This window comes from Tachysurus fulvidraco, chromosome 3, assembly GCF_022655615.1.
Source record: "Tachysurus fulvidraco isolate hzauxx_2018 chromosome 3, HZAU_PFXX_2.0, whole genome shotgun sequence".
Taxonomy (NCBI): domain Eukaryota; kingdom Metazoa; phylum Chordata; class Actinopteri; order Siluriformes; family Bagridae; genus Tachysurus; species Tachysurus fulvidraco.
Window position 1 is genome coordinate 22,624,826 of NC_062520.1, and position 22,005 is coordinate 22,646,830.

Here is a 22,005-nt window from a genome sequence, read left to right on the forward strand (position 1 = left end):
AGTTGGGAAGAATATTTGGGAAGGTCATAACAGGATTTTCATACAAACCATATAGTGAATGCTCATACTCTGTGGATGAGGACATTGTTATTCTGGAAAAGATCAAGCTCAACAGGATAGAAATGCTTCATCTTCAGGTAAAATGTCAGATCACTAGCTTTGTATTCATTTCCCCTGCTCTCAAAGGTGACAAACAGATCTTGACAGTAAAATGCCCCACAGCAGGGCCGAGCTCCTGATAATGTCACCCATCTGTATGCTAGTGTGCAGGTTATATAAAAGACTGCAGAAAATCAAGCTTAATTAAAAGTGATTCTCTGAAAATAATTTTAATGGATGTTTTTCAAACTTTAAAATACAGGTCTGGTCATAGTAAAATATATCTGCAGGTGCAGATACACAAATGAACTAGCACAGACAAGGGAGACACTGCGCAATGCAATATTCTCACCATTCATCTTGAACTGCAACAGTGCTCAGGTTCTTGATTTCATCACCTTACAATTAACAAGAAACCATTAAACAGTGTGCAGTGCTGCAGTCCTTCAGCATCTCAGTTTGAGAAGCACGCATTATTGATTATACATCAATTAGACAGCAGGGGTTTAGACAACAAAACTTCATGTGAACGAACAAAGCAAAGTTTCAGAAATGTGTTGATAAAAATGTAAATCATATCCTATTATATCAATTTAAATAATTGAGTTACACCATTCTAAAGAAATGCATTCATTTCAAAACTACAGAATGGGTACAAGCAATAATTATCTGCTGTGTAGTAAACTGTCTTTGTTAGTTTAAAGACTTTACTTGGTCATATTGTGCCATAAACTGAGCAGAAACAGACAAATAAAATTAACTGTTCCATTTGTACTTTTTATCATGAAACAAGTCGTGCTCTTAGACCTTGTACAGCCACAACACTAATGTATTTTTCTTTAGGTTTGTCAGGGCAATTAAATTTCTTAATTTCTGTGCTTGTTGGGCTGCTGGATTAAAGCAACCATCAAAAATAGAACAGCTGTAAATCACAGACAATCTTACTATGCAGTGTTTACAGTGAAGTGAAAAGCACATTTTTTCAATTGAGAAGAGATCTAGGAAGAGAAATTATTACTGTTGTGATAAGGACACAAAAGGCATAGATTTAAAATATAGTAGGCAAATATATGGGCAAGTGATAGTGTTTATAGACGAGAGAGGGAAAAAAATTGTGTTGATAAACCAAGACTACTGTGTCCCAAAATCCATATTTACTAGGAACATTTGATACTAGTGTTAATTTTGCATGGTGCCACAAAGGCATTGAGATGAACACTGTGCTTTTTTTTTTTTTTTTTTTTAGTATAGACAAACTTTTGACAATGATCCAACACGAAAACACATGAATAAACACTCCACAGTGTTGAGCTGATTTTCTACTACATTTGCTGACATTTGCAGCAAAATCTAAAGAGGTGTTATATCTTGTATAAAAAAACAATTTGGTAAAATATTTTCTGCTTCTCTTTTCTCCTTATTACTCCATCAATAAAAGTCAACATAGTATAACGATATTTCAGTAATGTAATGAGTTTCAGTGTAGCAGTACCATGAAAACTGCTGAGTAACATTTACTAAAATGTAGAAAACTAGCATTAAAGAGATCAAAAAGCTGAGTTGGCAGCTGAAACACTCCACTGCAAAAGTGTATCGCAGCTCACAGCAATGACGTCTTCTTCAGCTTCTCACTGCTGAACAAAACTACTTCCATCACCCTGTAAGTACATTGTTTGTACAGTAACACAAGGAACAGTTATGCCTCAAGATGTGCTTTGCTGGTAGATTAAAAAAAGTCAATAAATAAGTACACTTCCCTTTCTTTTCTAATGGATAGTGAAGCTTTGCATAGCAGGGTTGGACCTCAGGGTCAGGTTGAGAAACACTGACCACAGACAGTCCTGCCGTGGTCCATGACACCAGAGATAAGTCGAGGATGGTGGTGGTGGTGGTAGTGCTAAAGAGGATAAGGATGGAAGGATCAGTAAACCCAGTTAACCGGTACCCACTGAGGCTCTGTGCACAGTTGCTCTACAGCCTCCTGCAGTTTCTCAAAGGCCTTATCCAGATTATCATTCACTATTGTCAAGTCAAAGTAATGGCTATATGCACGTTTGATCCTGGCACTTTCATCCACTGTTTTCTTCAAGTCTGTTTCCTGAGAGAGAGAGAGAGAGAGAGAGAGAGAGAGAGAGAGAGAGAGAGAGAGAGAGAGAAACATGCAAACATCAATGTACTATCAAAGCATGAAAACCTCAGGAGATTACAGTTTAGAGACTGACCGTTAGCAGTTTGGTGGTGATTCCTGCATCCACCACAGCTTTGTGCATGGCTCGTAGTGTTTCCAGCTCAGGAGCAGCGATGAAAACAACAAACGGCATGAACTCTGCTGTTCTCAACACCTTCAGTGCCTGTTGATGACATTAAATATTCAGTGATTTATTGTAGTTATATTATCGGTCATAAAATCTCAAAATCATAAAAGCGTATAATCTAGTAAAGAAACACTCATTTCACTTCATAAACCACCAAAGAAAACGGTCACTAAAACATTTTTACTTTAAGCCTCAATTTAAAGTTGTGATTAATTTCTAATTCATTCGGAAACAGTGGGGTTTAGTTACCACTCATAGATTAGGCTATACAAGGTAAATAAAAATACATACAAATCATAACTAATAAGGCCCTGTAGCACACAGTGATCCGAATCCCAAATGGCTTCCAATCCGTACAAACAATTTTAGTACAAACAAAGAACACCATTGCATGATGCAACATGTTGTACTTAACATGTTGCATAATGAGGCAACATGTACTGGGAAAAACCTGACTTCCGATCCAAGTCAGATACTGCCCAAGTCCTCTGCCCCACATCTGATGTCAGAGCAATATGGAGATAAATAAATAAAATAAATTTCCTTTTACATCATTTCAACTTGTAGCTATATGGAGCTTTTGTGGAAAAAGTGTTTAATGCCTATTAATGCTAAGATCACTGTGACAGATCATTCTGTTAAGCAAAGATGAACAGGACAACTAACACACAAGCGTCATCAATGTTTGTGTTGTGGGGACTTCTTGTGCATACTATACTAATACCCACAAGAATGATATCAGAATAAAGTTTACAGGTAGATCCCAGCCACAGTAGAAAGTATGTCTGTGCCACTTTCTACTGTGCCTGTGATGTACCTGTGCTTTAATGCCATAAACTTTAAACTTCTGATAGCATTAAGTATTGTTCTAGTGATAAAATGTTCAGTAAACATTCCTATTCACTTCTGCATAAAAAGTCTACAGCTACTGCACTGACTATAAGCTAAAAAGACACGGTCTCTGTTGCTACTGCAAAAAAACATTCTGTTCAGTGCACCTGAGGATTGACGTCCAGTATGCAGGTACGCCCGGCATTCACCACCTCGTGGATCGAGTCGATTTTCGTGCCATACATATTCCCATCATATTCCCCGTGCTCGAGGTAACGGCCTGCTTTAATGTCCATCTCCATGTCTGCTCTGGACACAAAGCAGTAAGACTGTCCATCTTTCTCTTCTTCGCGTGGCCGCCGAGACGTGACTGATGAGAAATAAAGAAACAATCTGTATTTCTCAACAAAATACCTGCTAACATAGTATTGAAAATACTAAACTGACTGATTTTGTGAGAAAGACATGCACTTTAGGAGCAGTTATAGAACCTACAGGGTACGGTGGTGCCAAAGAGCAGTGGGTTTAACACAATCAGCCTGTTCTTCAGGCTTCTACGGCCCACACCCTGAGCACCTATCAGGATGAGTGTCTTCCTCTGGAATGGAGGCATCCTAGCTACCTCTTCATAGATCTGCAGCTCATGACGATCAAATTCTAATATAGTCAGGAAGTGAAACGGGACAGAGAAAGAAAATATTAGAACTGACTTTGCATCAGATTTCTCATAATCGAAATTCTTTCCACTTTTTCCCACAAGGTACATTAAAACACCTTTCTATTGTTCCAACCTGCATTCTTTGCAGTTAAGTACATCATTTTCTTTTTCTTCCTTTTTCCAGTTATTGTTCCACAAAGAATTCCTGGAATTTTAGAAAAAGTAAATCACACTGGTAAGCGAGGCATGACTGAGATCAAATTCACACTCCTCTCCGATCTAATAACAGCATTCAAATAAATATCAGAAAACAAATCGAGAGATATTAATAAGTGTAAGGTTTTATACAAAAATAAAAAAATAAAAAAATTCATAACATACCCGAGCCTTCCAAATCTCTCCGTACAAATGCTTTCCTCTTCTCTTCCAAGTACTGGCTTGGGATGAGTCCAGTTCGGCCTCCAACTACACTGCGTGCCTGAGGATCAAAGGTGGTAACCTCAAATAGTCTGTAAATGCTTACACAATGCCTTGCCTTTAATTTATTTTAATGGAACTCTACATTAACAGTATTAACTGTATACAAAGTTACATTCTAACTTGGCATGAGAGCTCAGAAACATACAGGTGTGCTACAAACCTGCCACCAGTTGGGGTCCTCCCGGTTCACAATGTGCAAGATTTCCCCTTTGGAAAAAACCAGCCCTGCTTCTTTACAGGGAATGAGGTTGTCCGTTTCAGGGTTGTACTTGAAATGAGGTCGCAAATACACCTAAAAACAGAAAGTGGCATTTTTAAAGTGAATTTTAAATGAAAGCGCTATCTATCTAAATTTAGCGTAAACCATAGGAGGGAAAAATGCAAGTGCATGAAGTAGGTGTGATTCAAGTAAGAGTAATTAAAAAAAAAAATCATTGAAATTAAAATGTGGTCACAAAACTGTGTAAAGGAGGACATGGCAATCTTCAGCTTGAACATGCAAATGGCTGACATGCGCCTGTATTCATGCTGGAGATGGTGTGTATGGATGTGTAATTGTGTGCTCTCAGTCTATTCGCATGTGTCAGGAGAAACAAATGGCATCTAATTGTTTTTTTTTTAAACAAATGATTTGGTGGGGGGAAAACGGTGTTTGCTGTCTGATATCTACATCTTTAGCTTTGAGCTAACAAGTAATATTTTTTTTGCACAAATCAGTGTTATTCTGGACCTTATGTCCTATTTTTTAATGTTGAAGTCCAATTATGATCAATATAAAATGGTTTTCTACATCATATAGTCTGAACTTAAATTTTAAAAAAAAAAGTTATATCCCTGCTATATTACATATTGTAGCATAAAAATGTTTGAAGCAAGTAAAGCAGTCATGCTAAGTGCAAAACCAAAAAAGAAGCAAATGCCAAACAACAAACGTGTCATTTAGAGTAAGGGAAAATTTATGAGAATTTGATTTCTTTTTGTCCAAGTAATTGCAAACAGTGTACATCAAGCATTTCAGTAACTTCATCAATGAAGTTGTTAACTTAATAAACCGACCGTCACTCCTCTTCAAACGAGAAGATCTGAAATATTTGCATGAGATATTATTCATTTTACAAAGTAATATGATTAACATGCTATATTTTATAAGTAATAAACTTCAAACTGGTCTCTTAGTTTGTCTTTCATGAAGCTCTATACTTAAGGACAAGGAGAAAATGTCAACAACAAATGTATAATGTTTTTACAAGAAATATTTAGATGGATTTTAACCTTAGTTCCTGTTGCATGTACTGTCAACATGCAAGCTTTGCCTGTTCTCAGAGTTCAGTGAAATAGAGCAAAGTTCATCAGCATGTGATAAACAGCTTATTATATTACCTGTCTGCATCATATAAGGTTGCTAATAGACCCTTATCACTAAATGTAAATAAGATTTCAGCCAAAAAGATTGAGTTATCCTATTTGCTATCACATACCAGACCTCCTTAATAAGTGTGTGCGTGTGTGTGTGTCCCATGTTCCTCTCTCCAAAGCTCTCCACCCATCTGCCCTAGATAGCACAGAGTATGTTATTAATAGGAATAGGCAGGTTCAGTTTCAGCAGAGTGGCATTCTTCCGAGTCAGCCCGGGGGCAACTCTCACCTCCTTGTGTGTAAAATCAGACTTCTACTTCTCTACAAAGCCCAGTTATAAGATAATTAAAGAAACCGCAGCCAAAGACAATTTCCATGATACTGATACCCTTTGAAATATAATGAGACATCATTTCTAATTCTACCAACTGGAAATATACCTACAGTTTGTGAAGCTTAGATGATGACATAGTTTGGCTAAACCGGTGTGTAATAGTTTGCTGTTTTCCGTCACCCACCTGTGCAGGTGTGGGTGTATCTCTGTAGCTGGGCAAGATTTTGAGGGTGACACTTCCGTTGATGTCTTTCAACATCTCCTGCAATGCTGTAGGATCACCTCCCACTTCCTGCCCGTTCAGCTCCCGGATGACGTCGCCCACATGCAGCATGCCCTGCTTGTCAATCATGCTGCCATGAAGAATGCGTGCGATCACAAGCTCACCATTCTCTACTCGGAATGTCACACCCTTAAAAAGACCACAAATCTATTAAGAGTTTGCATACACACATTTCACCTCATTAATTCAGTGATAGTATCAATTCCCACATCTTAAACTCCACTACTCTCAGGCCACCTTTCTTTTACTAGGTGTAAAGTCATGGCACAGGGTGCGCCATAAGCCATTTTGCAATTATACTCCATTTTGAGTCTCAGAAATCTAAACCAAACATTGGTATTAACACCCAGCAAAGATCACTAGGATCCTCTTTCGCCGCTTTGCACCGCCAGTCTGACAAGCGGGTCCGTGACCAGCGCTGAGAATGGCTGCAGGACCGGATGGCTGCTTGCCTGTGCTGGATTACCTCCCCCCCCCCACCCCCCCGGTTGCGTGTGTTTATGGCGTACAGATTATGTGCTTATGTTGCTGAGGTGTTTTTCCTGTTCCCACACTGTACTCTCCACAGGAGCATAGTCTGGGGGGTTGTTTTTTCTTCTTCTCCTACCTTAACTCATGTTATGCTGTATTTCTTCTTCAATCCCCTGTCTTCCTGTCCTGACCCCCCCCATAATGTATGTATGGACAGGTTGATTGCTAATTTCGCTGTTAACTGTGACCAGTGACAATAAAGTCTACTACTACTAGGATATCTATCTGTGGATAACTTCACAAATCAATACACATCAGGAATAAACATTAAATAAACAATAAACAACATAAATTCTTTACTACTTATACACTTTTCTTGTGTGCCAAGAAAACATTCTCTCTGCACCAGCCTGAACTGTTGACATATGGCAATTTGGAGTAATGATAAGGCCAAATTCTGACTGCTGTCCATAAAAATCTGCGGAAAAATCTAAGAAAATTATTTTTAAATGTGTTAGTCATTATGAGTTAGATTATGCTGCCTTCAAAAATGTTAGACAAAAAAAACCTTTAGCATTATTTAAAATTATAGTCTGAAGTCTAGAGAACACAAAATGTGAGTCAGGTTCTGAAAAAGTACATAAGCTTCCTCACCAGTGGCTCTCCTGCCTTCTTCTGGATACTGATCATACGTACAGTGTCCACTGGCATAAGAGAAGTGCTGCTCATGGTAGTGTTGTTTGTCACAGACGGAAGGGTTTCAAAAGATTTAGCAGCCACCTGATCGTGAGTTTCTATTAAGGACTGGAAACATGAAAACATATCAACTATATCAAAACAAACAAACTAAATAAAATACATACATCCTTATGGAGAACTCTTAGCCCATATGAGCAGGCCACAGGCACCTCCTCTTTTAAACCCCCTATGGAAATCATATATTATAAATAGCAATTAACTACTGAATAACATAAAATTTATTTGACCAGGGAAATAATTTTCATGTACCCACATTGTCAGCTGCACCTTAAACACCATGTATTTCCAGTCCTCACAAATTAGTGAAGATATAGTGTCATAACACCAGCAGCTGGTTTACCTGGAAGTGTGGTTCCTTGAGGATCTTGGAGAGCTCTGCTGCACTGTCATTTTGCACGGCCAGGCAACTGATGTCAGACAGAATCTCGCTTACCAGCTCCACATTGTTGTTCCGCACTGCCTCAAGCTTCACATCCTCTAGTCTCTCATGAGCCTAAGGAAAGGGATAGACCGCACTGATTACAGACAGAACCTTACAGGACCTTTCCAAAGTAGAATCATGTTGAAAGTCAAACTTGGCCTTCTGCTTTTCTGAATAATCCCCTCTATAATCAGTCATTGATGCTTGATTCACAGTATGCAGAGTCATGGCTGTGCCATTGCCATATTCTTTAACATTTTTGAACTTCTTCTCAACATATCTTTTACATATTCAATGGTTGGATATATTTATAACCAATCACTGATTAATATTTTCCACAGCATTGCTCCAGACTTGTATTGATAGTTCCTTGGTCTTCATGAGAGTATGAGAGACATTATGCATTAACTAAGTCAAAAGTTTACAAATACTTTCCATAAAAAAATAATAATAAAAAGAGACTAGAGAATTTCTAGAGACTAAAACTGAACTTAATCACAAACAAACTTTAATGCAATTTTTTTTTTAATCTCGTCCACCAGAATAAATCTATTTCAAAGTTGCTTATCACGTTCTTGTTTCTGCCTCTGGCCATCCTAAGGGGGAAAATAATCAAAATATTACTGCTCAATGCAGACTTTACTCTTCTTCAGGGTAACAGACTGTGTTGGGTATAGACAAAAACACATACAATATCACAATGATGAAAATACACACACCTACCTGCAGGCACACAGGCACATACACTGCTAAAATGAAAATTAATCCATGCTCGGGTATAATATTAAAATAGACATGTTTGAGCAAACTGTTAATCAAGAACGCTAATAAGCAGGCATGGTTTTGGATACCTTAGCTAGAGAGCGGACTATGGGACTCTCCATGATTCCACGGAGGAAGATGAGGTCAATGTCTTTGGTGTCGGTGGACGGAGGCAGCTCCCTGAGGTTATCCAAAACTTTCTGCATAGCTACAGGATAGATGTTACAATTTACGTAAGAAAAAAATGCACCTGTAATAAATTTTATTCCAGTCTCAGAAAGAATGTATCTATACTTCTACAACAGAATGATGAAATAAATATATTTAAAATAATTTAAAAAATTTCTAGTAGACCTGTCATCTTTTCAGCATTCTAGTTGAACTAACAATTCTAATATTCTAATATTACTTTTATTGACACTGCACTCTAAAATATAAATGTCTACTGAAATAACAGTAAAATTGCAACTACATCAATCCTCTTCAAACTAAGTCATTCTTAAAAACAGATTAAAACAATACAATTAAAAAATATTCCCTTCAAAAGATCCCAAACTGTACAAAATACAGCCAGATAACACTTCAATTAGTTCAATCATAAATAGGATTTGAAATGGCGACAAAAAATAAATTTTTCTACAATCAAATCCTGATACATCTTCAATGTCACCAAAGCAAGCACTTCCTAGTGAATGAGCTGTTTTAGATCACCACAAGCAAAAAAACCAGCATAAATAACAAAAAATAAACAAAAACAAACAACATTGTATAATTATAAAATATGTATTATAATATAATAAGTATAATTTCTCAAAGTTATTTTGGATCTGACTAAGTCAAGTCTGTTTTAAACCAGAAGCCAATCGTGCAACCTCGAACTAATTGTGTGAATGTTATTAACCCATCTCCTGTACCATTTGCACCACTCGCTCATTACTGTTCCTTCATTAATATTTTATAGCAGGAGCCAAAGATAATTAAGTGTAATTAATGGCAAAAAGCATCAACTGTTTATAAATGTGTGGGGCTGAAGGAGCACTAGCTAAAGCAACTGTTTATTATTTAGCAATGCTGTTTTAACATTTAACACCATTTTTATATTCAGGTTTCATCCAAAAGCATGAAAATAAAGTTAATGATTAAATTTGCTAATCAAATTTAAGAAATGTAACAAAAAATGATTTAATGTATAAAATATCAGAATTTAGCTTTAGTTTTCAAAACAAAATAGTAAATACTCGTATAAAGTACTGTTCATACTGTGAATGGACTCCATTCAATTTTATTTGTAGACTGCTTTTAACAATGGACAAAGCATACTTATAAATTATAAATGTACACATGTGTGTGTGTGTGTGTGTGTGTGTGTGTGTGTGTGTGTGTGTGTGTGTGTGTGTGTGTGTGTGTGTGCGCATCACTGTGGATGAATTCTGGAAAATTTGGTTTCTTTTTTTGTTTTTTTGGCCAATAACATACTTGGACATCTCTACTGTAAGAAAAGCTAATATAATAAAACAAGGACATTGAAATGTTTTAATTCTTATTGTAGATTTTGGATAGTTACATTCCTTAGAGCTCAGGAATTCAAACCAGCCAACCTTAAGACATTTTTGTAAGAGCTTCACATGAAAAATGAGCCAGGACAAATATGCAAAACTGAAAGATGTTATCGTGCACACTAAGCAGAGATTTTTAAAGCTCATTATCTTGAAATAAAGTCCATCAATGTGCCCCATACTTAGTAAATACGATAAAATTAAAAAAAAAAAAAAAAAGGTAAAAAGGAAGTGGGGTTCACTGGGAAAATGGACAAATCTGCCTTAGAGATTGGACAGAAGCCTAAAAAATTGAGTTTATAATCAGACACCAGCATTTAAAATGTCCTGTACCATCTCATCACCACCACCAAAACTAACAAGAGTTCGTACACATACTGGACAAATGGCTGTGCTCAAAACCTAAAATGTTTTAGTGACCTATTTAAAAGAATAAGACCTTATAATGGCAAAAGGAAATAGATTTCAGGCCAGCAAAGTCTGTAGTTTTAAGAACAATATATAGTAAAAGAAAAAACATCCAAATCTGACCATGTGAAGAGGTGTCTCATGTCACAACCCATTAAAACTGTCTTGGACCTCAAGACCATAAAGAAGGCATATCAGTTAAACTCCACATTAAAAAGTCACCCAAGTGTCATGTAGCACCACAACACCATCCGTACCGAATGGCAGAACAAATGGATCAATACTAATGCATCAAAAGCACTCAAGCTACAACAACAACTTGAGTGGCTCTGAATGAGACGATTCATCACGATGTGACTACATTTGCATACCGCTGAACACCCACATACAAACCTCTCAAACAGCAAGGCCACAAACTGTACAACTACAAAACACACTATACCAGTTCCAGACTTGCTATTATCACCAGTTTTTCTACAGTTATTTCTCTTCGTTTAAACTGACAAGAATTTGCCAGAAAGTAAAAATATCATTTGACCCACTCTACTTCTAAATTTAGAAATTATCTACAACGTTGCATGAAAGAGCTGGGATAAGTCAAACAAGTGTGAAGTCAAACAGTTAAGGAAATGAAGAAAATGTTAAATGTGTCACCTTTTTATTTAAGCCACTGTAAACATTATAAGGTATGAGCAGTTACTGGTTACTCACAACAAACAGAACATTGAACACAGCTGTCATCATAATTCTTGGAGACAATTAAAAAAGCTCCAGGATATGCTTTTGGTTTTAATGAAATACAACTTTTGTTTATTTTATTGTATATAGTTTTTTTTTCTCAAAACATGATTTAAATTCAGCTATAAAGATATGTAACTGCTGCTAAAAGCTTTTTATCATTTGAAATCCCTTGCAAGTTTCATTGTGTACATATCTGTAAGAACACAAAAATACTGGATTGTAATATACAATAAGTCACAAATCAGCACATCTCTTCCTTAGGGGCTTACCTGTACCGGACTTGGCATTAGCAACAGTCATCTTTCCTAGATCTCCGGAAACAAAGACTTCGAGAAGTCTTCAGAAAGAAATCAGCACACCTAGATGACAGGATGGAGACAGCAGCTTTACATGAGAAAAGACACTTATATAGAAGTGAGCGACTGTGAATGTTAATGTTACATTAAGGTAAAGCATATTCTGGTTAATACAGGCATTAGCTTGGCTACATAAGAAAACATCACAGTATTAATTTTTTTATTTCTTGAAAAAGAATACAATGAGTTTTTCTTGGAGTTGAAATAAACAATAATTGACATAACAGACAGTAATTTACAGTAAATATACACTAAACTTGAAGTGACAAAATGATGAATAGCTTAGGGACACTATGGATATTATTCCATATTCCAAATCTATTTCATGTCCCAAACAATGTTTTTAGGTGAACTGGCTAAGATAAATTGCCTCTAGGCATGACCCTTACCAGGATAAAGAATGAACGAAAAAGAATTACTGAAAAAGAATGAATGAATATCCATTTACATGCTTTCCAAAAACAATCCTATTAGCTGTAATTCAGTCCACTACATTCTAAAATCTTGCCCATCAACATCTAAAACTAGGTCTGAGTGATGTGTAACATGGAAGTCATGATACTTTCATAACATTTACCAACTGGACTGTTCCTAATTTATCAGATTGAGAACATGACAGAGGCAAAGTTCACATACCAAACAGTTTGATAATATCAAGAACTAATAATTAGTTGCACTTTTTTTTAACTGTATAAAAGATGACCATTTATGTAAAAGCCAGCGTGTCTAATCATCTAGCCTCCTATAAAAACTATTATTGTCGAGGGCACAGTCAGTCATTTTAGCAAACAAATCAAGGCCTCACCCTATTCAAATAAGAAACGAATCTGAGACAATCTCTGCCTGCTCACAGATTTTGAGCAAGCACCTTCAGTAATGGTAACCATAGGAACATCTGGGACATTTCCACAATTTTAATCTTATTAAATTATCTTGTGGAAAGTTCTTTCAAATAGCTTCTAAAAAGTCAGAGTGCAGCACTGTTTACCACTGTACCTGCTCAAATAAACACGATTTATTGTAATTAGTCAATACCGGTTTCAGCAGTAAAACTGCAAATGGCATAAGAAGTTGCACCCCATCTTCTAGTCTCTATAAATATAAAAGGGGCATTATGGGTATTCTATACCTGCTAGAATACATCGTTTGGACACAATCTTACTGCATTGATCCACTACAATTCTCAGACATGTCCAGAAGCAAATATCCCACCAGTGAAATTAATTCCAAACAAAATGACTCTCTATTATTACTTTATCAAAAAAAAAGTAAGCATCTACCATTTCTTCCAACAAATTCATAGTTATACAGATATACGCTTATAATCTGGCAGTCCACTCTACCCTCTATCCATCAGTGGAAACTGACACTATTATTACTGGGCTGGTGGTCCATTTTCAGCACAATGCTGACGCTGTAGTGTGTGTTGGGCTGGTGTGAGTGTAACAACACTGTGTACTCTGACCACTTGAACCCACCTACCTTGTTGGTCCATGCTTAGACCAATGTCCACCAGCCTTTTATCAGTGACACTTTCAGACCACAGCACTGCTGGTGGCTGGATATATTTGGTTGGCAGACTAGGTCTCAACCCAGCAGTGACGCTGTCCAATGCCACTGCCACACATACTACCATACCAATCCCACATCAATGTGGCATCAAGCCTGTGTGCAGGGTTTTATCCAACCAAGCTGAAGCCACACCTGTGGAATCCACCTAAAGCCAAGATTAACTGATTAAATAGGTGGAATCAGATGTTTGATTAGAATGAAAATATGTAGCCGCACTGTCCCACTGTGGTTAATTAACTCAATCGAATCACACAGCATAGGATTCAAAAGTATTATCAAAAAATTCATCGCTGCCTTGTGAATTGTATTGTATTTGTGAAAATATGACCCTTACATCCCTATGTGGGTGTTAGAGTAACTAGTTTTTAAGTGTTTAAAGTCAGTATTGAAATCATGCTTGCACAATCCGGTATTTTACAGACTTTCACCTTTTGTCATGAAAGGCTTTGACATTTCTGCTTCCACCCCAGAGTAAAACGCCTCACATTATATGAATCACATCACAAACACGCATGAGCAAGAAATGGCAATGATCCATTTAGACAGACATGCCCACATACATAGAGCATACAACTTTATATAGAATAAAAGCAGCCTCGTAACCAATTAGAAGAAAAAAAATCATTAGCTAAATGCTGTTGCTTTTTGATCAGTTTAATCTGTGTTTTATTTTGTGGATGCAATACTCATTATATGCAGTCGGATCTGGACAAACAGTTGAATGAAATAATTCTGGTGGGAATTCAAAGTCAAAGAGATAATAGAATACGAATAAAATTAAACCTTCACATAATCAGTCATATTATGTGGAGACAACAATCATACAAAATAAAGAAAGAAAGAAATAATAAAAATAAAGACTTATACATCCTGCCTTAGATAGACTTATAGCCATATAGATATGTGCTCATTATAGACAGCCCACCCATAAAGGCCTGTCTATATATGTGTGTCTTCTGCACAATGTCTTACTTCCAACATGCTGAGTTTAGAGGAGTGTAAAAGCTCTAGTATAGGCTGTTAGAGGCCATGTGTACACAGATAGGACGCAGAAGAATAAGAAAGAAGAGACAGGCTTGAACACCAGCCATGTTACTGTCGACAAACTAGAGTAACCTGGGGCGCATATATATATATATATATATATATATATATATATATATATATATATATATATATATATATAAAGTAGTTATAGGTATATAGCTCTAAGACTCCAACCTGTAGCGAGCTGTGCCATGTTCACTGACACTGAACTGAACTACTTCCCCACGTTTATTCTTTCACGTGATATGCTTAGCGGATATAGAGTAACGTATAAACAGGAAAGCGAGCCGCCGAGAGTAAGCAGTACTTGAATGAGTCTCGTTGGACGTTAAACCACAAGCACACACTCTCCACTTAGCTTAGCTTAGCTAGCACGGTTAGCGCGAGGACCGGCTGGGAAGCACACGGCTGAGCCAATTAGCTTCGCGAAATGTTATCGATAATATCGGGATTTAAAAAAAAGTTTACATAAGACACTCCCAGATTAAAACCGAGCTGGGTTACGAGACGTCGTCCGAGCTCTACTGGGTTCTATTAGTCACTGGTTAAAGTGGCTGATTGTAACAGCTAGCCAGCTAAAAAACTCTTGTTTAGCCAACCAGTATCAGCTGGTTATTATTAGCGAGATAGCCAACTGGTTATCTGTATGGGATGAATAAGGCAGAGGCTAATCCTGTCTCAACCGAACACGCAGCCACGTGCAGGCCCGCAACACTGTCACTCCATGCTAACAATACGAACATGAGTGGACCAGAAGACTGCTAATAAAATGACTTACCCGGTATTCTCGTATGGTCCCGTCCCGGTAAGATGGGCACAGATCTCCCCCCACCTTTCTTTCTTTCTTTCTCTCTCTCTCTCTCTCTCTCTCTCTCTCTCACTCACTCACACACTTTCAAGCGCGCGCGCGCACGCACACACACATTATATCTCACAGAAGAGCAAGATCTAATCCTCTACGTCAATCAAAATTAGCACCGCCTCCACCCGTGACGTCTCTGCTCAATGACGAACTGTCACGCCCCTTTACGTTGCAGAGAAGTTACACGATTCTGATGGCTTTAACAGAGCCAATACACATATCATTGCATTTTATTAAATCTAACATTGTGTTACAGGTGGAATTCACATAAAGAAAATTCAGAGTACCCTAAAAAGTCAGGACCCCATAATAGTAAAACTACATATATTTAATCTTTCATTATATTTAAAATCCATTATATTTAAAAATATATATGTTGTTCATATTTATAGCCATTTGAAAATGGCTGTAATTAACACTTAAATATATAAGTGAGTGCAGGCATGGGTGGAGAAAAGTGTCAGGAGCTTTCTTTGACATAAGACTGTCAGTAAGAATCAAAGGAAAGTTGTAGAAGACAATCGTGAGACCAGCTATTCTGTATGGTTTAGAGACTGTAGCAGAGAGGAAAAGACATTAGGCAGAAATGAAGGTAGCAGAGTTGAGGATGTTGAGGTTCTCTTTAAGAGTGACGAGGATGGACAGGGTTAGGAAGGAGCACACCAGAGGGACAGCTCAGGTTAACTGTTTTTGGGGACAAGGTCAGAGAGGCTACATTGAGATGGATGGACATTTGCAGAGGAGGGACATGGTTATATTGGTAGTATGATGGTTATATTGGTAGATGTTGGAGATGCAGCTGCCAGGTAAAAGGTCAAAAGGAAGGACAAAGAGGAGATATATGGATGTGTTGAAAGAGGACACGAAGGTACTTTGTGCAAGAGTTGAGGATGCTGAGGATAGAGTTAGGTGGAAAGTAGAAGACAAAGAACAAGTTCATATTCACCTTTGTGCGCTATGACCTTTCTCAGCTTCTGGATTTTTCTAAAGGATTTTGTTCAACATTTTTGTATCAGCATATTTGCTGAACATATTCGTATAGGTTTCTGATAACTGGTAGATTAAACTTTATTTATCTACGATTAATTTACTATTCTATATGATAAATTGTCTCCTTCAGTAAATTCTTGATCCTGAACGAGGCCGTGGTGGATCACAAGAACAATTGGGATGAGGCAGCAATGAGGTGCCAGTCTATCTCATTTACAGCATGGACAATTTAGAGTGGCCAATTCACATACAGAAAGCTTGAGAATGCAGTGGAAATACACAGTTTGGCAGCAAGAATATATGAAACTCCATACCTGAGCTCAAGATCAAACCTGATACCTTGAGGTGTGAGCCAACAACACAACATAAGCTCACAATTTCATAATAGGTATAATTGATCATTATAATTGTTATAAATTACCAAGAAAATTATCTGTTAATATCTAATATATCACAATTTAATATTATCTGATTTTCTTGTTTAACATAACAAAATACCTTGTTTAATCCATACAAAGTTTATAATTGTAGATTTAGAGCAATTACATTGTTTAATTCCTAAAAGATAATTTAATTTCATTTAATTATTAATATTTTATTAAAACAAACAATATATTCAGTTAGTCACAACAAAAATGCCTGCTTTGGAAGATCAGATTTCACACTATATTTTATTTCCGATATGTTATCTCTGATAATAGACAACAAATGATTCAAAACATTAATAAAGAAAATCTGACAATGTAAATAAAGAATTCATAAAAACAATGCAGAGATTTAAATGCACTAAAAACAAAAAACAGTGCACATCAACCCTTTGTTTTTCAGAACTTGCAGTAGTATTTCAGCTCCTTAGGGTAAGAAACATTCAGTGAATAGATGACTATAGCATCAATGCACAAGCTTAAGTTGCAGAGCCAATGTGGTCCATAAAGACCACTCCTTCAACAAAAATGGCAATGCAATTCACCGGCAATGCGACTCCACCTTCCTTGCTTATGACACAGTATATGCCCATGGAGGGCTTCTGTATGTCTCTCTGGAGATTTTTTATTTTGATCTCCTGTAAGACACATAAAGAAAACATTATTATTTATCCATATAACTTGTTTATTCTTATAGCTTAAGCTTTTCTTGATGAGAAATTGAAAAAAGTTTCTGAAGATGATATTGATGATATTCTGAAGATGATATTCTTTTGCTATTGTTGTATTATACTATTGTTATATTGTACTTGTACAATAACATCATGCATACATCAGATATGTTTCTAGTGCACAGCTTAAAAGCCATGAGTATTAAAGACAAAACATGTACTGACCATATGGATGTATTTTATGATATGGATACTTAACTCTAGCACTAACTAGCACATTCAGGCTTCTAGTTGTTGCATCACAATTTTGACTTAAAAATAACCCAGAGCACTACAGTATGATCCATTGTGTCAGCATTAAAAAGACAATATTGAATATTTTGTGGCAGTTTAATTTATGGTACACAGATAATATGCATTTTGCATGTAGTGAACTTTACTCATATAATTTTACCCTTGACATAGCATTTATAACCCAAAGTACTGTACATCATTCTGGCTGGACTCTGACAGAGAACTGAAGCTATAATTTTTCTGCTAGTAACACATTCATTTAGTGATCAGAGCTTATGAGCTTTGTTATGTTTTTAGTGTTAACATGGGTGCATGACATTAGACTCTTAAATCAATATTAGATACAATACTTGTGACTGACAAATGCAATTACATTTAACATATACTTCCAAATGAGATGTTCATCATCTTCATAAAGGCAGAGGCAAAGTACCTTAATCATTTACAGTTAACATCACTAGTCAAAGACTATTTATTGAATGATCTGTTAGTGTTTCTTAACAAGGCACTGAGGTTTGGACAAGGAAGTAATGTTAAGCTGCTAAAATTAAGGAGCTCTAATAATGATATTATTGAAGAATGATAAATATGTAAAAGTGAAACAGTCCTGCTAATCAGAGAACCCATGTTTCGATAAGATTATTATTATTATTATTATTATTATTATTATTATTATTATTATTATTATTATTATTATTATTAACAAAACAAAACCATTGTGCCACTTATCAGATCACACAGGTAATAGCCATAACTACTCAGTTTACATTCAAAACAAATTTTAACTGCTTAAAAAGTAGTCAAACCAATGACACATCTCATATTTAAGGTGTTGGGCTATTGCTCGGAAGGTTGTGAGTTCAAATTCCAGGTCCACTTCATTTCAGACCATTATCTCAGGCCTTAAGTATACACTCTCTAGCTACACAGCATTAATGATTCATCTCTCCACATAATTTCAAGTCCAGCATGTCAGCAGTGTGTTTAACTTTACTCTCATCTGACCACAACACACCAACTGTAGTTCACTCACCAGGTAACTGCTAAGATTTTAGGAAAATGTACTTTTACACAGCTCACAACAATGACAGCAATTATATTCATACATCATGTCAAGTACACCAAGTACAATTTGTTTTTCTGTTAATCAACAGTATATTATACAGTTACTCATAATACACGTCAAGTTTTGAAGACATGCAAGAGTGACATCTTTTTGGACTCCTTTATCATTTGTAATGTTGGCTCCCATTTAAAACAGTTTGGCTCGAGCACAGCCAGGGTCATGATCGAGGACAATGTCCCATCCAGAGACAAGTTGTTTCATGTTGAGGTTTTGTTCAAACCGACCATCAAAATTACCCTTTCGGCATCAGCATTAGAATGTGGTAGCACTAAAACCAAGGCCAAACCATTGATAGCCTTCCAAATTGGTTCAATCCAGTCACTAGACCACTTGTTCTGAGCAGGTGTTGTCAGTGAACAGGCTGTAAAACTGTTGGCTAAGTTACAGACACTCATGAAAAACTGATGCTGATTATCTGGGAAACTTTCTCTAACAGCAGTCAAAATGTCACTGTTTGTGTCAAACCTTGTAAATTAGTTGTAACATTAAAACAGGAGATCATGACATACTCTGTGCTCAAAGTGATGCTCACAGCTCCAGTGGTTTTCTCTGTGGGTGAACAAGGATGATGGTGAACAATTCCAGGATATGCTTTTATTTTTTTCATTGGTTGTTGCGTTAACTCATACCCAGATACAATAGTGCTATTTTCTGATTGGCTATTATGTAGCCTCTTTTTTTGATTGGCTGATAAGTGTCATGCTCGACTAAGAACTCCAGGGGAGACACGCTTGATTCCTGCCCAGTTCCATAGAGAGAGCGGTGCAGACAGATACATTTTGGGCACTGTGGCATATTAAATATATGATAAAAACATTTTTCTGCGTGACAAATACAATGTGTGGTGGGAGAGCGTGACAAAAGAACCAAAGGAGGGACTGACATGCTTAATGCATGACACTTGAGAGCCCTGGGTTAGCTTAAATATTATACTTTCTCATGTAGAAGTAAGGACATTTTTGTCTGTGGCATCTTCCTTTTTCCTTAGAATCTCAGGCTGATCCAGCTTATCTGACAAGTGACAAGTCTGATCAGCTCAAGTAATTGATATTCCACCTAAAGTTTTTGTCAAAACTACTGTAATTAAAGACCACTGTGTCTTAACTTTCATGACGGAGTGAAATTAAAACTAATGTATGTATTAGAGCTCATCTGCTGTAGGTGTGCAGCAACTCTTAACTATTAACAGGAAACAATTCTTTATCATTCACAATAACTGAACAGTATTAAGCTTTCTGCTCGCTTCTTAAACATTTAATATTTTAATGATCTTTCTGAGGTCGTAATGTAGATGCTGCTGTTTTTGGAAATGCTACATCACAATAATACATGCAGTAGATCTTGTACATAAGAAACACAATAATTTTGCTCTGTACCTTGCTGGTGCCGGCTGCTGAGTGCTTGCTCAGAGCACAGATGGTCTTATCTGTCACATATCTCCACTTTTTCCATCCACAGAATTACTATAAAAAATTATTCTGAACATCATTGATGAGACAGAAAAAATACAGCCACCAGTGACAGATGACATAGTTGTAAACAACTGACAAATTTTTCACTGTTTACTGTTGACATCCATTTAACTGGAGTCTATTAAATTTAGTTTAAGGTGGTCACATGACCCTAAGCAAGATGGCAGCTTAAGAGTTTTACCCTGCTTTGAAACTCTGAATTTTCTTATCTAGCCCTGTTTTTTTTTTTTGCATACTTTGTGTTTATTTCATAATGTGAAGAGAAATGGAGAGTGCTGGGGATAAGGATTTTCCTATCCTTTCGTCGACAAGATCACAGAAAAATAAAGAGAAAAAGAAAAAACCCTCCGCACATGACGGAGAAGCGGAAGAAGCCAGTGCTATCCTACAGTCGGACACTTCACTTATTTTGAGTGAAATTAGGGCTGTTGGTACTCGGGTTAGACGGTATTGAGGGTCAGTTGGGAAATATTGCAAGCCTGCCTGGCCGCGTGCGGCACGCTCATCCCCGCGAGGGATTCCCATCCCTTCTGCGTTGTCTGCACGGGTCTCAAGCATGCGTAAGAAGCTATTGACCTCCCAGAGAACTGTAGCCATTGCCTGGTGCTCCCAAAAAGCTCCTGCGTCGCAGGCTCAAAATGGCCACCACCCAGTGTGTCAATTTCGAGCTGTCCGACTCGGAGGGGGGAAAAAGGCGATGCTGCTGTGCACCCAGGGGCCTCCCGCGGTGCAACTTCCTCTGACTGGGCCGACAGGTGTCCTTTCCCGTTTGAGGATTTGCTACCGGCCGACGACCGTTTCCCCGAAGGACCGACAGGGGCTTTCATGAAGGGCTTTCATGAAGTGGATTTTGTCCCTTCATCTCAGCCCATTGCGCAATCTTTGCCGCTATCTCACTGTGAAGCATGCGTGCATGGCCACGTTGCCCCACTGGAGAGCTGCGGAGTTGTACGCGCATGGGACCCCTCTCTGGGCTATCATGCTGCGGAAAGTGGTAACGACAGATGCCTCCTTGATGGGGTGGGGAGCCACACAAGAGGGCAGATCAGTGAACGGTGTATGGCCGAACTCACTTCATTCAGTCCATATAAATTACTTGGAGCTCCTCACTGTGTTGAAAGCTCTAAAGCATTTCTTGCCCTGCCTGGGGGGACATCATGTGCTGGTGCGCTGCAACAGTACCACAGCTGTAGCACATATCAACCGTCAAGGTGGCATGCGCTCCTCCAAACTTCATGCTCTGGCTCACAAGCTGTTGGTTTGGAGACAGCACACAGCATTTCCTGTCGTTACGGGCGACTCACGTTTTTGAACAGGGGTGCAGTCCTTTTGTCGAGGGGGAACCCGCTCTACTGAGAGTGGCGGCTCCACCCTCAGATAGTGAGGTGTCGGAACTCAGAGCCGGTCTCCAAGCCGACACATCGCAGGGTGATCTCTTCTCTTAGGCCTTTAGTTAGATTTCACTGTTAACTCTATAATTACTTCAAAAATACTGAGAAAACTCCTCAGACCTGGATGAGAATGAGCAAACTTATTTATTGTGGTCAATCAGCCAACAAATTATAATTTGCCAAATTCAAAGTAACAAATTGCCAAATTAAAAGTAACAAATTGCCAAATTCAAAGTAACAAATTGCCAAATTAAAAGTAACAAATTGCCAAATTCAAAGTAACAAATGAAAACCCCCAAAAAGAGCATGTCATGCAAAATCAATC

The 22,005-nt window shown here is 37.5% G+C and overlaps 1 protein-coding gene across 2 annotated transcripts; it reads right to left on the bottom strand.

Annotated features, from left to right (window-relative positions):
- Positions 1 to 313: 313 nt before the first annotated feature.
- On the bottom strand, positions 314 to 15,388 carry pals2a (protein associated with LIN7 2, MAGUK p55 family member a). Of its 2 annotated transcripts, XM_027149025.2 has the most exons (14): positions 15,228 to 15,372; positions 13,313 to 13,547; positions 11,744 to 11,833; positions 8,859 to 8,977; positions 7,927 to 8,079; positions 7,482 to 7,631; positions 6,258 to 6,485; positions 4,544 to 4,675; positions 4,285 to 4,381; positions 4,037 to 4,108; positions 3,741 to 3,902; positions 3,413 to 3,615; positions 2,322 to 2,450; positions 314 to 2,197 (listed from the first exon to the last, which is right to left on the bottom strand). In XM_027149025.2, the coding sequence occupies exons 3-14, from the start codon at positions 11,772 to 11,774 to the stop codon at positions 2,021 to 2,023; spliced, it is 1,653 nt and encodes a 550-aa protein (XP_027004826.1). In that variant the 5' UTR covers positions 11,775 to 11,833; positions 13,313 to 13,547; positions 15,228 to 15,372; the 3' UTR covers positions 314 to 2,020. The 2 variants fall into 2 exon arrangements, with proteins under 2 accessions (XP_027004826.1, XP_027004825.1); XM_027149024.2 differs by lacking the exon at positions 13,313 to 13,547 and having other exon boundaries at positions 15,228 to 15,388.
- Positions 15,389 to 22,005: the final 6,617 nt, after the last annotated feature.

What these genes read in the sequence shown, in the direction of transcription:
- pals2a (XM_027149024.2), bottom strand. Translation starts at nt 11,774, where the DNA reads ATGACTGTTGCTAATGCCAAGTCCGGTACAG. An exon ending in TAATGCCAAGTCCGGTACAG is followed by an intron (nt 8,978 to 11,743) that starts GTAAGCCCCTAA and finishes TCTATCCTGTAG; the next exon opens with CTATGCAGAAAGTTTTGGAT. An exon ending in CTTTGGCACCACCGTACCCT is followed by an intron (nt 3,616 to 3,740) that starts GTAGGTTCTATA and finishes ATTTCTCATCAG; the next exon opens with TCACGTCTCGGCGGCCACGC.